The sequence below is a fragment of the Macadamia integrifolia genome, chromosome 2, assembly GCF_013358625.1.
Source record: "Macadamia integrifolia cultivar HAES 741 chromosome 2, SCU_Mint_v3, whole genome shotgun sequence".
Lineage (NCBI taxonomy): Eukaryota > Viridiplantae > Streptophyta > Magnoliopsida > Proteales > Proteaceae > Macadamia > Macadamia integrifolia.
The window spans coordinates 32,176,246-32,197,032 of NC_056558.1; the positions used below are offsets into that span (position 1 = coordinate 32,176,246).

General features: G+C 38.2%; 1 protein-coding gene across 3 annotated transcripts in view; it reads left to right on the forward strand.

Annotated features, from left to right (window-relative positions):
- LOC122058853 (protein TIC236, chloroplastic-like) overlaps positions 1-20,787 on the forward strand; it is a 96,198-nt gene that overhangs the window by 25,359 nt on the left and 50,052 nt on the right. For all 3 annotated transcript variants that reach the window (XM_042621561.1, XM_042621568.1, XM_042621554.1), the window contains exons 5-10: positions 3,341-3,445; positions 9,702-9,842; positions 18,284-18,346; positions 18,647-18,877; positions 18,976-19,059; positions 19,882-20,039. In XM_042621561.1, the coding sequence (XP_042477495.1) occupies positions 3,341-3,445; positions 9,702-9,842; positions 18,284-18,346; positions 18,647-18,877; positions 18,976-19,059; positions 19,882-20,039 (782 nt within the window). The remainder of the gene's footprint in view (positions 1-3,340; positions 3,446-9,701; positions 9,843-18,283; positions 18,347-18,646; positions 18,878-18,975; positions 19,060-19,881; positions 20,040-20,787) is intronic.

Genomic DNA, 20,787 nt, shown 5'->3' on the forward strand with positions numbered 1-20,787 from the left:
AAAGAGAGAAAAAAAAAAAAAAAAAAAAAAAAAAAAAAAAAAAAAAAGAAAAAAGAAAGAAAGTATTAGGTATACTGGATCTCTAGGTGAATTCTACAGATAATTAACAGTGAAGGCTTTATTTATTTTTTAAGATTTTGTTTCCAACCTTTGTTTTTATTTTTATTTTTTGGGTGGGGGGTGGGGGTGGCTGTTATCACCTTTCTTCTTAAGCCCTTATATAAGTATAGTCAGCCATCTTTACTGAATCTTGAGACTTTTCAGAAAGAAGAAAAATTCTATAGAAACAAATAGAAGTACAAGTATCATTATTGAGGGGGACCATAGGTGAGGAATTTTTTGTAGAGGGATCACAGATTATATAGCAAAAGTGAGGGCTCAATCTTTCTTTCACATCTCTTCCTTTCCCCTTTTCTGTTTGGACTTTTTCTATTTTGTTGTGTATGAATCCATGTAGCCAACCCCATTAAGTTGGGATAAGGATGAGTTTGTTGTTGTTGTGTCTAGGGCTCAACCCCAACATGGCCATGGATAGAGCTGTTTGGAGGACAAACCCGTGTAGCCGACCCCTTTTAGGGGGTAGTTCCTGAGATGCCGCTCTCACTTTTGTGTTTACCTATTTTTACTTCGTTTACTTCTTCGTTTTTCTTTTATTACCTTTTACTGCCTTTTCTTCTCTTACTATTTATGCTCCTATTGGATTCATGTAGCCGACCCCATTTAGTTAGGATAAGGTTATGGTGGTGGTTGTTGTTGTTGTTATTGTTGGATCACATATTATATAGCATTTAGTATTTTTAGTTGTTATTGTAACTCTTTATGACTTACTGGAATAGAAATCTTTTTAAAATACCTTGTTTTTTTGCTCAAGGTTCTTAGGAGTTAGGGCGGAGGCAAGATCTTGGAAATCAGCTATTATTCAAGTACTATAGAAAATAAATGGAGTTTGTTCCATTTCACTTTTTACCAACGTTCAAAAACTTGTTTCGTTTTACCGTTTTGGTCAATCCTAAACTATTGAAATACCGGCAAAATTTCACCGAAAAGTGTATTTTTCCGTGTTTTTTGCTTGGCCATTTTTTGGGGCTAATGACCGAAATTTCGACGAAACAATGCATTTTTTGGACGAAGAAATAGTGAAATTTCGACCGAAATGAGCAAAATTAGCGATTTTTAGAAAAATATTGCATGTCTGAAATTTCACCTATTATTTTGTTTAGTACAAAAAAAGAAAAGGTGAAATAAGCGAGATTTCGCCAAAATTCGGCTAATTTTCGAACCATGTTTTCACTATTGAACATTAAAATGTAAATCTTTTCTTTTGTTTCTTTTTTAATGAAACCAGAGTTTATGGAGACCTTATTCTTCCATATGCGTCTAATCAATACTTCAACTAAAAAAGCAGACCTAAGTTCTTATAATTATTGATAAATTTCATCTTATTGAAAAAATTTCAAAATTGGCACGGATTTTCCAAAAATTAGGATCTTTGATGGATTTTATAATTTATAGTTAATGTGTCGAGACATCGTATATAATTTAATGAAGTGTAAATGCATTTGTTAACTTGGACTTTATGATAGTTTGGACTTTTCTCTCCCATTTTGGGTTTCAATTAGAAACTCAACGAACATGCATAAATCTAATTACTTTGAGGAAATATACAGGATCTAGTGGTAATCAATGTATCCATCATTGAACATGACTTATTCGAATTCATCAAAGTTTTGGGATGGATTTCTCAACTTTATAATTTTCTTTCTAATGCACAATGGAGAGTTTCAGGTCATAATAGCAGCATAGTGGTGGAACAATGTAGAGTATAGAACCAAATGAAGATATTTGTTCCGTCTAACCTAGCATATTTACATTAAGAAAATTGATATATTTAATACTCGATGGTGCACGTAAAAATTTGGATTATATGCATATACTATATGATGCATGTAAAAATTTGGATTAGATGCATATCCTAGATTGTCAGTTAACAACTATTTTGTTTTTGCTTGTACCCCATTTTATTTATGTTCTGCATTCCTATTAATCTTAACAATCTAATGACTTCTTTTGTCACTTTATATTCCTTACGAAATTAAGGTATCCATTATCTTTAATATGGTCGTAAGGCTATTAATCAAATTGGTTAAACGAAAAATATCTAATGAAGGATTAGCAAAGTGAACTATCTGATGAATATTAGGACCATGGTTTAAAGTATTGGACCGTATGACATCTTATCTGCCAATTGATGGTTATTGATACGATACAAATCGATGTGATAGAATTTTTTTAAGAAGTGAAGTTTATCCTTTCGTATCGATAAGTATCGGCCAGTATGCACTGATACACACTGATACATAAGATACATATGTATAGAACCCATTTCATTTTCGAAACAGAGCTTGTTCTTCTCGCGGGTGATACTTAAGTTTGCAAAATTTGAAGCACAACTGCACAATTGATCTCCCTTTCATTTCTTGGACTTGGGGCTTTGAATGATTCATATAAAACAATTCAAAATTTACAATCAAACTGATTTTTAGAGGATTGAAACATAAAAATCATCCATTGAAGCTAAACATAGCACAAGACATAAAGTTGAGTGAAAGATAGGTAAGTTGAGAAAACTCGATTTTTTTTTTCACAATCTTTGTTTTACTTCTTTATTGCTATACTTGAGTAGATTTAGGTAAAACTAACTAAAACATTGCATCAAACATGAATTATTGATCAATTTGTTAATATAATTTTGAAATTTCTCAGAAAGTTATAAAGTGTTCAAGCTGAAAAAGAAAGTGTTTTTCTTGTAAAAAACAATTGATATTAAGTTGGGAAATTTATATACATATATGTAAGATACCTCATCCTATATAACAATTTCAATTGAATGCACTTGTCTCATTATACATTGTTCTCCATTTTAGTGTATATATATGATACGTGTTATATATTACTGGTTTGTCATGTTTTTTGTTCCACAAGTGTATTTCCATGCTTATCTTAACCGTTTCCATGTCTATCTTGTGTATCTCCGATACAATATGACACGATATGGTACGATGCAATATGATACGTCTCTTAAAATCACCCCTCCGATACGATACCCAATACCGATACTTTAATCCTTGGTTAGGGCTCCTAATCATATTATTGTAGTCGTGAAGTTTCTCTTTGATTTGACCATTTTTTTTATTGTTTTTCTGATTATATTGATAATCTTTACTGGTTTTTGATTATGTTGATGATAGTATCACTTACAGAAAGAATATTTTCTGTATGGGACATATGTTGATCAAATTGGAATTATTTTACTGCGCTTTATTGACCTCCTCTATCACAGCTTCACATATGCATGTCAAGAGGAGAGACTTTTCCTAATCTTCATGGACAGATTGATGTGAAGGGTCTGACTTTCCAGATATTTGATGCTCCATCATGTTTTTCGGTATGACCTCTTTACATCTGCTGTTTTGAAATGCTTGATCCTTTCTGGTGATCTCTTTCTCTTTTTTTAATATATGTCAGATTATTGGCAACTATGAAATGAAATTATTGATATGGCAAAGAGAGATACAAGCAAAGTGTGGAGTTTCTAGGGATATTTTAATCTTATTAGTATTAGGTAAGGCTCCCATCATTGTCAACAAAGGGGGCTGCCTTCACTGTCTAAATAGGTGGCAGCCTCCTCCATTGTCAATGTTAGGTGAGAGCATTGTCAACAAAGGAAGACTGCCACGATTGCCAAAGATAGGTAGATAGGTGGCAGCCTCTTTCCATTAATGATATTAGGTGAGAGCTTGGTGGGTATTAATGATGGTAGATAAGATTTTGGTGGGAAGAAGACTTTATTCTTCTCCACATCTTCTATATAAGGTGTAAGGGCCTTACAGCTCAAAATAAGAAGAAGAACAAGAAACTCTATTCTTCTCAGCTCTCTTCCTCACAACTTTCTTCTTCTCTCCTCTCCTTCCTCTTTTCCAATATGGTTGCAGAATTCTAGACTTGTAACACAAAAAAAATAGAAAAAAGATTATTGATATGGCAAAGAGAGATACAAGCATATCCAAGCATGTCCAAAGAATGTCTAAAGAGAGATACAAGCCAAGATGCAACCGGCCCAACCTGGTTTTGTGTTCTAAAGGGGGCTGGTAGACCACATAGGATGCAATCTTTTAGTTTATTTTATTTAGTGGGTGAGCTTGTGGCACAAGAGTTAAGTTGCACTATTGGAACATGTTGGTCACAAGTTTGAAACTTGGATGTCACACCCCGTGGTTGAGAAATAAAGTAATACCACAAGCGCACATGTCGTGTGTAGATGTTGGTCGATCAGAGGGAGGTGAGCTCTATGGAAAATTCAGTTCTAACCTTGGCAGAATATACTAACTAATGGGGTTGTCACAAATTAATTTAAATTAGGCTAACAACTATGCAAAACTAATGGAATTGAAACTAAACAAATTAAACTAACAAGAGCAATAAACACACATGCAAATTAACAATGTAAACTAAGGCTAAACTAAAATCAAGTGATGTAAGAATTGGGAGAAATAACTCAGGAATCGGAATCCACCAAGAAATTAGAGATAACATGTCATTGAATCCCTAAATAGCATGCTTGAACTAGTTCAAGATATTCTGTGAGTAATTCAACACACATGGCATGAAAGGTTACAAGCAAGACTAGATTGAAAGTTAACAATTATGCATACGATTGAATTTCAATGACATGAATGATTTAGAACTTTGCAATTTAGTTTTGGTTGAATGGAAGTTAAATTAATGGGGATCAATTAACCAAAAATTACTCTTCTCTCATGGTTTCATTTAATCCCCAAGTTAGGTGATTTAGTTAACAATGATGAAGAGGGAATAACAATGAGATAAAAAGAAATTAAGCACGGAGTTCAATGAAAATAAAAGGAGAAAGATCAACTTTACTAGAGAAAATTGCATGAACAAATCCAAGCTCTTTGAATCCGCTCTTCAACTCGAAACTCCAAATAGATGCTCAAATCACCATGTAAATTCAAAGCTCCAATTTCAATTCAAAGTAAAATGGATCCTAAGCAATTTGTCTAATGCAGAAAAATAAACTAAGCTAAAAAAAATTCCAAATAAAGAGAAGAACAAAGAGAAAAGGAGAATGAGGAGGTGCTGAATTTGGGTTTCAATGCTGGGTTTTGGGGGAATTAGCATTCCGTGGTAGGGGCTGTGGGTTAGTATATATAGGAAAAAGGGGAGGAGGGCGGCAGGTTAGGAGAGAGAAAAGATAGGTGGTTGAGTTAGAAAAGGAAAGAGAAAATAGGGAGAGAATATATTTCCAACGTGAAAAGGGAGAGAGAATAGGGAGATAGGAAACGTGGGGGATATTTTTGAATTAAGCAAATTCTAACTTAGTCAGAATTATTTTTGGGTTATATCTTTCCATCTTGACCTCATGCTGATCCGACCCGAGAATTAAAGATGCATCATTTGAAGTTACGAAGGAAACGAGCCCAATATCCAATATGTTCTGGAGAACTCCTCAACTTTCAAAATTACTGTCATGCCCCTAAACTTCTCATCTCAAACTTACGCAAGTCGTCCCTTGGCCAATTCTCCTTTGTTGCTCAATCTCTTGGTTAAACTTCTAATTTGAGGTGAAAGTCCTCCTTTTCCCTTGATTGCTTTAGTGAAACATATTGACCTTGATCACATGTGAGTCGATCCATGGGTAGACTGGTGTTTAGATTGGATCAAATCCTTCTATTTAGCATCTTTTATGCGCATGACTCTATAACCTGCAATGTGAGAAAATCTCATTATGTTCACTTTTATCATCGATCTAGAATCAAAATACTTAATTAAACGGCAATGGATGTATAAAATACGGCCTAATCACCCCTCCTCCATTAATCCAAGGCTTTGTGACTTGTACACCATTCAGTGGCCAGCTAATCCTCCAGGATTACAAATGCAGTACTTTAACAAAACACAACATAACAATAGTCTAACGGAATCAAGTAGTTTACTAATGTCATACTGTAGTTACAGGCTGATGAGTTGTTAAATATTACTATAGTTAGTTACAAGCATTGTTCTTGAGATCACCACCTAATAATTGCAGTATCAGAGGAGAAGCATAATATTTACACGAAAAAGAATAAAAAATATGTGAGATGATATACATCATCCCAAAAGATGCCTAAAGGCACAACCCTCACAGCCACAGTCCTGATCGTGCTCCATGTACTCTTGTGTACAGGACTCTCCGACTATGCTGACTGGAGCCTCGCTCTGCTCGGGTTCTTGTGCACCTGAATCAATATCTAAAAATGGAAAACAATGTAGGATGAGCTTCGCAAGCCCAGTGAGGGGTGGGGAGATACAAGCACACACAACCTAATAATGCTATAACATGCTCAAACAAGTCCTTTAATGCAGCATGGGTCAATTTTTAATATCATCTCTGGACAAATCAATCTAAGTCTAACAGATTGGTTTAAATGCTACGCAACATAGGCGGTATCCCTCTTCACCAGTAACCATCGGTGCCTAGGGGATACAAGCTAGTTGCAAGCAGGAGCATACCGGGTCCTACATTTATACTTCGGTACCCGGTAACCCCTAGGAGTAATCCCCCTAATTGCATCGGTCAGACCGTGCAGCACTCATGTACAACATTCACACATCGTACATCGGACTTGACATTCCAGAATGAACCTCTAACCTGCCCGTTGGGATTAGCCAATACCTTATTCCCTATTGGCAAGGGATTGTAGCATCAGTGATGGGATTCCTAGACATGCATACTATTTATGAATGCAAACACATCAAATCAATACTCACGCACCCAGGGCACACGGTACCGGAATTCCCCCTTTGACCTCACTGTGCCCCTCACAATCCACATCTACATCTCATTGACATTCTCACATTTCCACATACTCACACACACATGCTCCAATTCACATAACACATGCATAAATAGGAGATCAATGCAAAACATGTGCGACAACAATTTATGAGCATGCGATAGTGAAATTAAAACCAGAAACACTCCACAAATTAAGTCAAAACACCCACTCACCTAATTGTACTTGAATTTAGGTAATTTTTAGTAAGTTCCTGCGAAACCACGTATCTCCCGCTTAAGGTTTGGTTAACCTATCCAAAGTACACAGAACAATCATGTTTTAATCCCTTAAAGGTTCTTGCACAATCCCTATAAGAATCCCCAACAAATTCCAAAAGCATAGGCCAAACCTATTGTTATTGGTGGATGGGTCCGGTGGATGAACTTAACCGGCTGGTGTCAACCGGAGAATGAATCTGAAGGTTTACAGGCCTTAGCAAAATCAATCGGTTGATGCAACCGGTTAATGGGTTCTGGTCGACCGGTTGGTTAACCGGTAGGCCCAGAATTGGGATTTTCTCCTCATTCGATTTCCCACTTGAGGTTGAGGGTCTTCACTCCCATTGCTTTTCTACACATCCTACGGCATAAAAATACTAAATTCAGGAGATTCGATCCCCTCACATCCTTGGTTCAATTTGGTGCACCCTCCCACCTAGGGCACCCATTTTCATAGTTTCCTCATACCTGCTAGGATATCCTTAGTTGGATCATGTAGGTAGGAGTTCCCTCTAACCAAGGCTCCCATTTAGTGTACCACATATATTTGTGGAGTCCCCCTCTTTAGCTTAAGTCATTATCTTGTAGAGGGGAGAGAGAATGTAACTTGTACAAGAGAGGGGGAGAGGACCTACCTTGGCAAAGAGAGGGAGAGACCTTCACAAGGGAGGCTTGGAGGTGAAGCTCCTTCCTCAACTCCTCTTTCCTTCTTCTTCCTCTCATTCTTTTCTTTCCTTCTTCATTTGCAACAAAAGTAAATGAGCAAATGAAGTAGTTGGGCTTTATATAGGCTCATTTGTGACTAAAGCCTGTTTGGCTGGAAAATGGGTTTTGGTCAAACGGGGTTAATCTCTTGTTTGACGAATGACGATGTGGGTCCACCTCCACGGGACATATGTCCATTAATACATCACTAGTAGGGGGTAAGGCTATGTACACTTGCCCCTCCTAGACCCTGCAGTAGCGGGAGCCTTGTGCATTGGGTTGCTTTAGGTCGGTATGGACACCCATTAGAGGGGTTCTGGGGCATAACGGGCAGGTGGCCATGGGCCCCATGACCAATTAACTTCATTTGGGCAGCTTTTATTGTCTCCGGGGTGTACAACCGGTCAATTGGTCGTATCACCCAGTTCCCCCAAAATGGCTTCTTCTTGCTGGGCTGCTCTCCCACTCTTAGCCTCACTTGCCTTGGGACTCACGTGAGAGTTCCTTAGCCACAATATGAGCTTGCTCATCATGTTGAAATAGAGAGGTGGTCTTTAATGTTAGTAGGATTACCCGAGTTTCATGGGAGTGTTGAACCCTTTCCATTTCTGTTGGCAAGACCCACAGTGGCACAAAGGCTCATCCTTGCCTTCTTGACAGTAAACTGCTGCTATCCAGAGGTCATTGGTACTGATTAGCTTGGAATGGATAGTTAGGTTTGGGCCCGGGTGTAACAAATACACTCCAGTGAAGAAGGGGGTAAGGCTGTGTGCATTTGCCCCTCCCAGACGCCGCAGTAGCAGGAGCCTTGTGCACTGGGTTGCTATTTTTTTTTTATATAGATTACACAGTAATTCTGTTGGTAGTTATTTTGAGTTATTGACTAGATTATTTATTTTCCATTTTAGTTGGGTTTCTTTTTACATGTAAGGGACTTTTTCTTTATATTGGCTATGTGATATGATGGAAGATTAGAATGAAATTGAATGAGAATGAATTGTTTGAGTGCCTGTGTGATTGTGTTGTGCAAGTTTCTTCCTTTTCCCCTCTGTTCTCTCTCATCTTCCTTCTTTCTCCCCATCTCAGCAAATCCCTTCTTCTTCTTTAGACTGTTATTCTGTTGGGCCCTGTTCTGGGCAACAGTTGCAGCCCAAGAGAACCAAAGTGTCTGCTCTCATCTCTAGTCCTCTTTATTTCAGATTTGGTATGCTGCTACTTACCATAAGGGTGATCCATCCTGTGGAGTCTCGTGATCAGTACCCGTGTGGAGTGTGAGAACTACATCAATTATCAGATGTGGTATCTTTTACTCCACCACAACCTGTTTCTGAATTTTACTAAACAAATCTTCAGCTGCTGGTTCTTAAAAATTGTGGGTTGGAATCGATAGAGCAGCCTATTTGGTATAGATTGAACACCCTGTCATATGCTTGTTTACCGCTTTCTCTTCCTATCACAAGGATGAAGACGATATTTCCTTTCTCCATTCGATTTTGTTTATTTCCTTACCCCACTTTCCATATTGCCCTTTCCTCTGGTCTTATTACATCTTGTCCTTATTTTGCTTTCAGTTCCAAGTTTACCCATCCTACTAATACATTACACTTCCTTTACTTGTGTCTTGAAGTTCCAGTAAATTATGGTTGTGCCATTATCCTTTACTTACCTTTATTAATTGCTGGATTGTTACAGGAACTACAGTTTTGCCACTAACTTGCTTGTTTGAGTTGATATTAGTTTGGCAGGGCCCATAAGCAATCCGAACTGGGTTCTGGATTGCACCAAAAGATTTTTCAAATACTAAACAATTTGTGTATCATAGCCAATTCTGGTTGTTGAATACTATTATTGTATAATAATTATTCTTGTTTGTATGCAGGAAATGGCAGCAAGTTTATGTTTTCGGGGTCAACGAATTTTCTTGTACAATGCATGTGGCTGGTTTGGTGATGCTTCTCTCGAAGCTTCTGGGGACTTTGGTATTAATCCTGAAGATGGGGAGTTCCATTTAATGTCCCAGGTGACATTCTTTGATTCTGTGCACTCTAGGGCTTAAGAGAATTGTTTTTGTACTTGGTATGAGAAGTTTGTTGACTGAGTTTGATGCAATCCTGGGTTCAATAACCCTGATTATAGGTCTTTATTGGCCCACCCAAGAGATAAACAACTCAAAATTCCAAGCTAACGGAAATTTTGTAATTAATTGAAAGTTTAGCATCCTTCAGGAAGGAGTAGACATAACTAGTGCAGGATGGTAATTAACTTCAAAGGGAAAGTTCCATTTGCAAAAGAAATATTAAGAGGAGGGTTTTCTGTCATGACCCAAAAGGCCAAAACCCAGATACAGGTAAGGGTACAGCCCTCACGGGCATTGATCAAATGATCCAAAACATTCACCAAAATCAAGCATATGACTATATGAGAACAAAATTAAAGTGTCAACAGAATAAAACAACTAATCATAGATGAAATATCCCAAATAATACCTACTAGTGGCAATCTAAGGTGCTTTCCCAAAATTTAAATTAAAAAACACTCTATCAGAGTTTGCATGAAACATCATCCTACTACAATCATCTACTAAAGTAAAATAAACTAATAGAAAGCTTCAGGTCGCCCTCGAACTTGCTGCATCTCATACCACCAATATATTCCTCTGAAATGTCATATTTAAAGGAATGAGCCCATAACACAGTAAGATAGAATGTAATAAGGGAACAACATAGAAACAACAACCAAACAACATACAATGATTAAGAATGGTTACTTTTACTTTTCAAAATTATCTTCATATTTAAACACAACCATTTGCAACAAAAAAAAAAAAATATCCCATTTTCTCACTTAGCCGGCATTGGGGGAAGTGAGTTGCTACCATTCCGGGATATGAGAGGGAAACTCGGCCCCCACAAATCACACAATCACACAGATGTCACCCCATTTGATGTAGATAAGTCACTTGGGCTTATTTTATTGCAAATAAGCCTTGGGTTGTGTTATATATGTGTTGGGCCTTTGATCCCATGGGTTTTCTTTGAAATGTGCCACTTTAATAGGCCTAAAATATGGGTAGAAGGTAGGAAAACGGGATTTTATTCATTAGTTTAATTAGTTGCTATTTAATTTAATAAAGGCCCATTAGGCTATTAGTTGGTTGTAAAGTCCTACATGGACTATTAGTTTGTTAGTCCTACTCCATGTTGGAGTCATAAAGTCAAGTCCTAGTCCTATTTTGAATTCCTAGTTGTAGTAGGAGTGTCTAGTCCTATTGGGAAACTAGCTCCTAGTTGTAGCAGAAGTGTCTAGTCCTATTGGGAAACTAGCTCCTAGTATTAATATGATTGTAAACTTCCCCTCTATAAATAGAGAGGCATATGTACCATTATTGGATAGATTTGAATGAATGAATTATTGAGTGATTACTCTTCAGCTAAAAAAATTGTTATTGAGAGGTGAGATGCCTAAACCTTTGAGGGGTGTGATACCCAAATCCTGAGGGGTGAGATACCCATTCTTTTATTCTCTTTCACCCTTCTCAACCCTCCATCGATTCTTCTTTTTCTATTTTTATTTTCTGTTTATTGTTATTAGAAGTTCAGACCTGTTAAAGCATACAAAATCAGAATCAGCTAGCCAAAGAGTTCTTGTTCTTGAAGCAAATTGACCCTCATTGCTGCCCAAGTTTGAGATCTGATCTACAAATCCTTTGGAGGACTGGTTCTATACTCTAAGAAGATCAATCGATCCTCTCTTGAAGGTTATCTGAAGAAGACAAGTTGATGTTCCTACAGAATTCTTCACATTCTCTCTCTTAGGTCTGAAAATCAAGAAAGTGCGTAACTCCATAACCAGCCGTCAGAAGCCCTTCATATTTGGGGGTTTTTGTGCCCTCCCTAGGGACTATCTACATCCAAAAGTATAGCTCAATCGGACTCCCACAGACCTGGCCGCACCTTTCTCTCTCCAGCTCTATAGAAGGTCTTTCTCTCTCCTATCGGGTTGGGTTTTGGGCTGATTTTGCTCCTATATGGGTATTGTATCCTTGGGGGTTTATTTGATGGTATTATTTCTTTGTTTCTTGCTCCTATTTGTATTGTTTGGGGTTATAAACTGCAGAGTTAGTTACTTGTAATCTAATCCTGCATTACCGTTGTGACTAAATATACTCCATTGTGCATAGTGGGTATAAATCCCGCGGCTCAACGGGACACCCTCTCTGGTCCGGTACGGAGCAGTCCACTTGCCCTCACGCACTTTCTCAGGTTCCGATTCTCATGAAACCACATTTTAGTCACAATAAAAAAAAAACACCAATCAAATTTTTATAAAGAATGCTTAAAACAACATCCACGTTTACTCAAAATCCCTTTTAGCATAATTTAATATCTAACACATAACACAAGTCACATATGAATATGACTCAATCCCTACATATAAGTGATTATAACGTCAATCATAAGGTTACAACATTCAACAGGCCATTATGGCCATCTCATGCAGGCATAAGTCAAACATAACACACGCTGTGGTGTACACTTACTACAATTCCGCTTGCCTCCTTTGCAAAAGTGTTATCTCCCCTTTGAGTCCCAAGTGTCCAGGAGGTCCTAATCTGGAATTAGTAATACCCTATATTAATTACTATCCCGTCCAAGATTTGGGTCCTATAATGGGTCTCAAGTAAAGAATAAAGGTCTTAAATTGATTTAGATTCCATATTGGGTCCCAAGAAAATATCCAATTAGTTTAATTTGGATCCCATATTGGGTCCCAAAAAGAATATTAGATTTGGTCCCTATGTAAAGAATCCTAGACCTTGATATGAGTCCGATATTGGGTTCTAGAAAGAATATTAGATTTGGGTCACATGGGTCTCAAGTAATAATCCCATATAAAGGATCTTTATACGATTTGGGTCCTATATTGGATCACAAGTCTAACTGGATCATACATGAATAAAATCAGATTTGATTTGGGTCCCAAAAGAAGAAACCAACAACTGAACTCAGGATAAGAGGAAGGTTCATTACTTGAAGTGAGCAGAATAAATTAGTGAAGTAAGCACAAATTTCCCCTTCCTCTCCCTCCCTTTCTTTCTCTCTTTCTTCCTCACGATCCTCCTTTCTTTCTTTTATAGCCCACACTCCCCTTCTCCTATTCCCCCTTGATCTCAACTCTCTCCCTCTTTTTCCCTCTATCTCTATCTCTCCTCCCTCACATCTCTTGCTTTCCATTCTATCTCTATCTCCCCTCTCTCACGTCTCTCTTTTTTCCCTCTTATCTCTTTTCCTCTCTCTCTCTCTCTCCTATCCCTTCTCCCCACTCCCACAGTTCTCTCTTCTCCCCCCTCCCAAGGTTTGTCTAAATGGGGTGGGGTCCACATAATTTAAAAGAAAAGAATATTTTAAAATAAAAGAAAAAATATTTCAATTAAATAAAAACCCCCTTACTACCAACAAGATTTGAACCGAGGACCTCTAGATAGACAAGGTACTAACCACTAAGCTAACTCATTAAGTCATTAAATAAATCCTAACTTTAAATATTTAAGCAAGTTTAGGAAATAACATAAAAGAGATATCTATTCTAAGTTCCAAAATTTGGGGCATTACATTTTTTGGCAATGTAAACTTAGGACCAATCTAGGTGCAGATTGTGGTTCTCACTGTAGGAGTGATTTGGAAGGACTATATTTTAGTTGTTGGGTTGCCCTAAGGTTGTGAGGTTAACCCCAAAGTTTCAGTTCAATCTGGAATGGGACGAAGGACCTGTAACCATGGTTTAAAGTATCACATTATATTGTATCGGCCAATACGTATTGGTATCGGTTGGTATTGATACAATATAGGACGACACACACACACACACACACACACACACACCCACACACACCCACATATATATATATATATATATATAGTTGGATGAATAAATAAGTCATTACCTAGAAGTGAAGAATATACAAGGGGAAAAGGGGGGGAGGGAAGGCTTAAGACAACAAGGAGAAGCCAACCCAAGGGGAATCAACAACTGAACAAAAGCAAAACATCACAATCCAGGGGATAACAATAGGGGTGGGGGATGATAGCCATTATGCCGTCAAGGGGAGGGGATGAGATCGACCTGCAGGTTCCAAAAAGCAATGATGTGGGTATTTCTGAGGGAGTTGGGGACAGGTTGAGCATGGAGGGCTTGGATTTTGGAGGTAACATCAAAGTAGATAGCTTTCCAAATCTTATCCGGAGAGCGAGATTTGGGGGGTATGAATATTTCGCTCCATCCAGAGATGATTAATGATTGCACAAAAAGCCAGTTTACCAACAGTGTCACATATTGAAGAACCAAAGAAGGTCATGTCTGTCCAGTTCCATTCCCTATCAAAGGGGAGAATACGTCTCCTAGTTGGCCAACACTTGGAGAGGGTAGAATTCCAAACAAATGAGAAGGGGCAGGAGAAGAAGAGATGGGTGATGTTCTCCATTCACTGAGGACAGAGGCAGCATGAAGGGTTGATGGGGATATGGCGATGGATGAGGAAGGATTGGGTAGGGAGACAGTTGGTCAAGCATTGCCATAGAGTGAAGCTATGGCGGGGAATATGGTCTTTAAACCAGACCAACTTATGCCACGGGACAACCGGGGAAGAGGTTCTAACAAAGGACCAAGCAGAGTTCCTAAACAGACTCGTTAATTTGGACCTTCCTCCCACATAGCTAACAAATGATAATGTCAAAATTGAAAGTTGACAAAAATAACCCTAACAATTAAATAAACTTCTTTGTATAATTGCATCAAAATTCCTCGCTTGGAAGGAAAAGCTCAATCTCTATGGTCCCCATGGCCAATGTTTCAGGTTACCGAAATATTTTTATTGAAACTGAAAATTTCGATCGAAACCTATACACTTTATTTCTGCAAGTTCGATGATTGGTTTTTAGGTCTTGAAACTTCTGGGAAACCCTATTTTAGGCCTTCTAAACATAGTGGAATCTATAGATTTCAAAAAATCACAACAAAAATGGTAGTTTGACTTCGGACCTTAGGTTGATGGTATGCTTATACATTCTCTAATGTGGTCTATTTCACACAATATTTAGTACTAGAACACAAACAATTCAAGTAAAACAACTTAAATATACATTAGGAATGATATACGTCAAATATAAACCATTTAATAAATCATACATGGTTTGTTACAATGAGTCAAATATATCAGAGTCAACAATACAAGCAACAAGTCAGTAAGTCACCCCTATGCCCATCCTAGAGTCGTAGACTCCTAGTACCACATCAAGGTTTGGGCATGATCTAAACCACTAGAATGCTGATGTTGAATGCAATATATAAAAATTGAATGCCAAACATTAAATATTTATCCCTTTTTTTTTTTTTTTCTTTTTTCAGGAAATGTAATATACCTCCAACTTTGAATCTTGCACAAATTTTCCAACCAGGGAGAAAATCGTTGCTTCCACTGGATTCCTCTACTGCCCAAGTACTTGTTCCAACCTTGTACTGAAACCTCAAAATTTCGGTCGAAATATGTACGTCTTTAAGTATCGCATATGGTTTCATTTCGTGCTTTTGCGAAACCGAAATATTTTTGCAAAGTTTTGTGAAATTTCGGTGAAACTTGGAACCATGATGTGAATAAGTCCAGCAGCAGCAGATTTCGCCTTACCTATTGAAGGAGGAAGAAGGGTTCAGCCCAAGGATCGAACCAGCCACCCAGCAGCACTCCAGATCTGGTCTGATCTGGATGGTTGGAACCAGCCTACTGATGGGCTGGTCCTCCTAGTTAGAGTTTGCTTTATTGTTTGCTTTGAGTCCCACTCCATGTTACTCTATGTTTATATCTATTAAGTCATGTTTAGCGTTTTAATTTGTTTTGGACAAAGACATTATTTAGTCGCTTTAGTCCTAATCTAAATAGGAGTCTATTATGTCTTGTCATAGTCTAAGTAGGTTTCCTATTCTAGACAGGAGTTATAAACCGCTATATAAGAGGCATTGCTAACTTTTTGGAATTAATGAATGAATGATATTGCAGCAAATTTGCTCAGAATTCCTCGACAGCTGAGATAGCTGTCGGTGAGAAACCCAAGGCTGAGATAGCCATCCCACCCACACCTATCCCATCTCCTTTCTCTTATCTTCTAATCTGATTTGAGATTTGAGAAACAGTGAAGATAGATGTCTCAGCCTTGGGTCTCTCACCCAAGACCACCATCCACATCTGATTGAAGAAACAGTGAAGATAGATCCCTGTTCAGAATTGAATTCAGCAGAAGAAGCTTGGGTTTAGAACAGTTTGAGTGCTACATCTTCCCATCCAAGAACCTGATCAGCCAACCCTTTTTGGGGTTTTTCTGGCCAGCCTAGGAGAGAGACTCAACCAGCAGCTGGTCCCCATCTGCTGGCTGGATCTTCTTCTACTGCCTCCTCTTCTGGTTACCTAATTTGGTTACTTGAAAGCCAAGCATTCTCTCATCTTTCAATCCAACCGTCCACTTTCATAGATATTTGGGGGTTTTATTCCCCATCACTGGACCTCCATTTGGTCCACATATCAGCCCCATCTGAGCTCTCCACCTCCATTCGCAGGTCACCCCTTCCACAACTGTTTTGGATTTTGATCTCAAAACTAATATCCAGATTCTTGTGCTATTTGATCTGGTTTCATTGGAGCTTTGAGGGACAACACTGGGGGTTATTGATTCTCAATTACCCTTATATTAAACCATGCCCATGGCCTATGGCCCTATCGGGATGGCAGATTGTGGGGAAGCATTGGCTAACATTTAAGGCCTAAAGTCACTTATTAGTGGCTGGAGAAACTATTATTAGAAAGAAGGTGTTGGAGGCCATCTTATACCATTTATAACATTGGTGATCCCATATTCAACATCAATGTATCATTTTTATGGGTGCCCATTGCCCATAACATTGACATGATCCGGGGACACGAACCAATGACTGGTTTCTTAGGGAGATGTTGGAAACTGATGTGGTGCTTCCTTTTGTTTTATTTTTTGGGGATATTCTTATACCTTGTGTTGTGTCTTGCTTGTCTCACTCAGTACATTTTGTCTGTTGTTATTGATAATGACATTTAACTAGCCAGGGATTCCAAGATTGCAATACTATTTGTTTGGAACCTTTAAAGTATGTGGTTTCATGCCATACCCATTGTAATTTTCTGTACTGTTGATATTTATTGTACAATTAAATGACCTCCTGATTTATCATTTTAGAAGCCCGGCTGTTATCCTTTGATTCATGGTGGGGAACTCTGAACATGCTACTTTGTCTTCTCATATTGTTAGTTGATTTTCTACCAGAAGTAAGCCCTATGCCCTTATCACCACTCACCAGGCATGCTGGTGGCTCTTTATACTTTTGCAGATCCTAATGCTTATGCTTTACTTTTGTCCCAAGCTTCTTAACCGTAATTATCTGCCGTCATCCACTTCAGTATCAGCCAATACGTATCCGTATCGTACCGTATCAGCCGATATGTATACGTATCCGTATCGTCCCATACGTATCCGTATCGTACCATATCGGCCGATATGTATATGTATCCGTATCGTCCCTTACCGATACGATACGGACCGATACGATACATGGAATTTTTTAAACCTTTGTATCGATACGTATCTTACGATACATACCGATACCCCACCAATACGCACTGATATTCACCGATACGTACCGATACTCTATGGAAAATTCAAAATCAAAGTGAAATATAAGTGTCGGTATGTATCGGTACGTATCGGTGTGTATCGGTATGTATCGAACGATACACACCGATACGTACCGATACGGTCATTAAATGGCCAAATGGGTAATTTTTTATAAAAACACAATTTTTGAGGTGGTTTTGTTCCAAAGTTGTTGCCAACCATTTTTCTCTCTAACTAAAGTGGAAATCAAGGTTGGGAACAAGGATTTTACATTTATGGGACAACTACAAACCTTGGATTCTTAGTGCGATACTCTCAATTTATTGTTTACGCATAATACATGTTATATATAGCTTTTTTAACTATTGTAAAAAAGTGTTTCCTATCCATTTATGTGCGCATTTTTAGAGTATCTTAATGTATCTCCAATACGATACGATACCCTCCAATACGTATCTTAATTTTGGCCGATTGATACGATGATCGATACCGATACCGATACCGATACCGATACCGATACTTTAATCCTTGGTTGCAGATGAGTTGCTTAGGAACGAAGGGCATGCATAATATACCATTTTCTAAAATCCCTAGCCACTGGATCACCACCTTTTTGAGTTAGAAGGCCTTGCCCTCAGGCTTGACCTGGCATTCTGAAGGGGTCACTGCTTCAGAAAAATATTGGACTAATGAAGCTTCTTTCTTCTCCTAGATGCCAATTTAACTTTCCTTTTATATTAACTCTTACTTTTATATTTTAATTCTTCTTTAGGTTCCTTGTGTTGAAGTAAATGCGCTTATGAAGACTTTCAATATGAAGCCTTTGTTGTTCCCGGTATGTGCATCTATTTTCTGTTTCTTGTTTCATCTGTACCTTATACTTAGCTTGTTTATGCTCTAAGCATTTGTATAGATTTTTATCTAATGCACTGCTAAATACAATTGTCTTTGCAATTTATATTTCACTTTTTCTTTCTTATTTTTTATATTTGAAGGAAAATGAATGACATGGGCCTGTTCTACAACCATGATCACTCATTCCAGCCTGAAAATAAAGAAGTTGTATCTTCCTGATGAGCTAGTATGAGCCGTAGCTATTTTGCTTTTTCTCATTTCAATTCTATGTTGACTGCAGTTGGCTGGATCAGTAAATGCCGTCTTCAACTGTCAAGGCCCCTTGGATGCCCCCATATTTGTTGGAAGTGGTATGGTTTCAAGGAAGACAGCTCATTCACTTTCTGAATTCCCTCCGTCCTCCGCATCTGAAGCCGTAATGAAGAATAAAGAGGCTGGGGCCGTGGCAGCATTTGACCGTGTTCCATTTTCGTATTTATCAGCCAATTTCACTTTCAACACTGATAACTGTGTAAGTTTTCTGTAGGTGTCTAGTCTTGCATATAGCTAAAATAATAGTTATCTGATCTCTCCACTGTCAGCATGATTCGGAACTTTTGTTATTTCTAGGTTGCTGATTTGTATGGAATCAGAGGAAGCCTCTTGGATGGTGGTGAAATTCGAGGGGCAGGAAATGCTTGGATCTGCCCAGAGGTACATTTATCTTGCTTACTAGTGAAAATCATAATTAAGTACTAGTTTTATGTTGAAGGTGCATGGTGTTGTACCATAAGTTCTATTTCTCTCTTGGTAGGTGGGCTACCCCTCGGTCACTTAATAGTCGATCTATTTTCAATTGAACATCTTTTTCAGCTCCATCTATTTTCACCTTATTCCTTTGATGGCCTGATTCCACCTCTCCTTAAAAGGCACCTACTATTTGTTAGGAATCCTATAGTTGGAAATCCTGTTTCAGGTTCCCTTGGTTTGGGCCCATCATCCCCCTTCTTTCTTTGATAAAGTATACTGATAGAGATAGTGTGGAACTGTTTATTATTATCTCCTTCATTATGAAACCAGATTTTTTGTGTTGAGGGTCTAAAATATTTCTGTTTTCTGATGATTAAAGAATATTTCTCTTCCACCTTATATTATGTTATGAACTGCATCGTGGTGATTCGGGGGAACTTTTAATGCTTTACTACCTGTTTGCTGCATTTGTTTTGTTACAAAATCTACAATTTAATCAATCCTGCTTCTTTCCTGCTCCAAAGTATAATAATTGCTTTTCTTCATCATCACAGAGAACCACCATTACTTATATTTATTTCACATTTCATGATAATTGACTAGTGAAAACAAAAATGAAAGCTTAGTGGTTCATAATGGTTGTACTTATGTAGAATGTCATCAGTCTTTGAATGTTACATTTCTTATCTGGCCATGATTTGGAATCTTCTTATATTGACTTCCTTTATGTCTTTTTTTTTTTTTTGGCTAAGTACATTCATTCCCCAACCTTCTATGCATTAACAGGGTGAGGTGGATGACACAGCAATGGATGTAAACTTTTCTGGCAATATGCCCTTTGACAAAATTTTGTATCGGTATATACCAGGTGAAATTCAATTAATACCATTCAAAATGGGGGAGCTGAATGGTGAAACCAAGCTTTCTGGATCCCTTTTGAGACCGTAAGGTTCTTAAGCTTATTATTTTAATATTTATCTGTCTTTCGGGGTTGGGCAGGAATGCCTCAGTGGATTCTATTATTTCGAATGGTGTCTCCCCTCCCCTCCCCTGCTTGCTGATATTTGGGCAGCCCTGACCCCTCTCCCCCTGGCCAACGCGGAAGAGATGACAAAATTTCTTGGGTCCCCTCTCCCTCCGGTTTGTTTAGCTCTTCCTCTGCTTGGGACCTTCTCAGATCTCAGTTCTAAAGGCCGCTTGACCCTTGCGCAAGATGGTCTGGTTTAAAGGCCATATCCCTCACCACAGTTTCATTGCTTAGCGTGCCCTCACTAACTGCCTCCCTACTCAGTTTTTTCTCATTTACCGGCATATTCAGATTCCCCCCTCTTGCTGTCTTTGCTAGAATGGTACTAAAGATTTTGATCATCTTTTTTTATTCTGCCTCTTCTCCACCATCTGGAAGAGGGTTTTTAGAAGCTGCTGGCCTGCTAGTAAAAGGGTTCTCCCCCTCAATAGGGAATTGTTATGGGTTGACAAGACTTTTATTGGTTACTCGATTTGTGACACCACCAGGAAGGTCACCTTCTGTGCAAGCATCGACCACATCTGGATGGAGCAGAACCTTCGTAGATGGACGTTCAATTCTGAATCCTATGATAAAATTTGGAATGCCATCTATTTTGATGTTCGCTCTAAACTTGCTTCTCCCCCTCCTCGCTCTGTTAGAGATTCCCCAAAGAACAGGTTCAC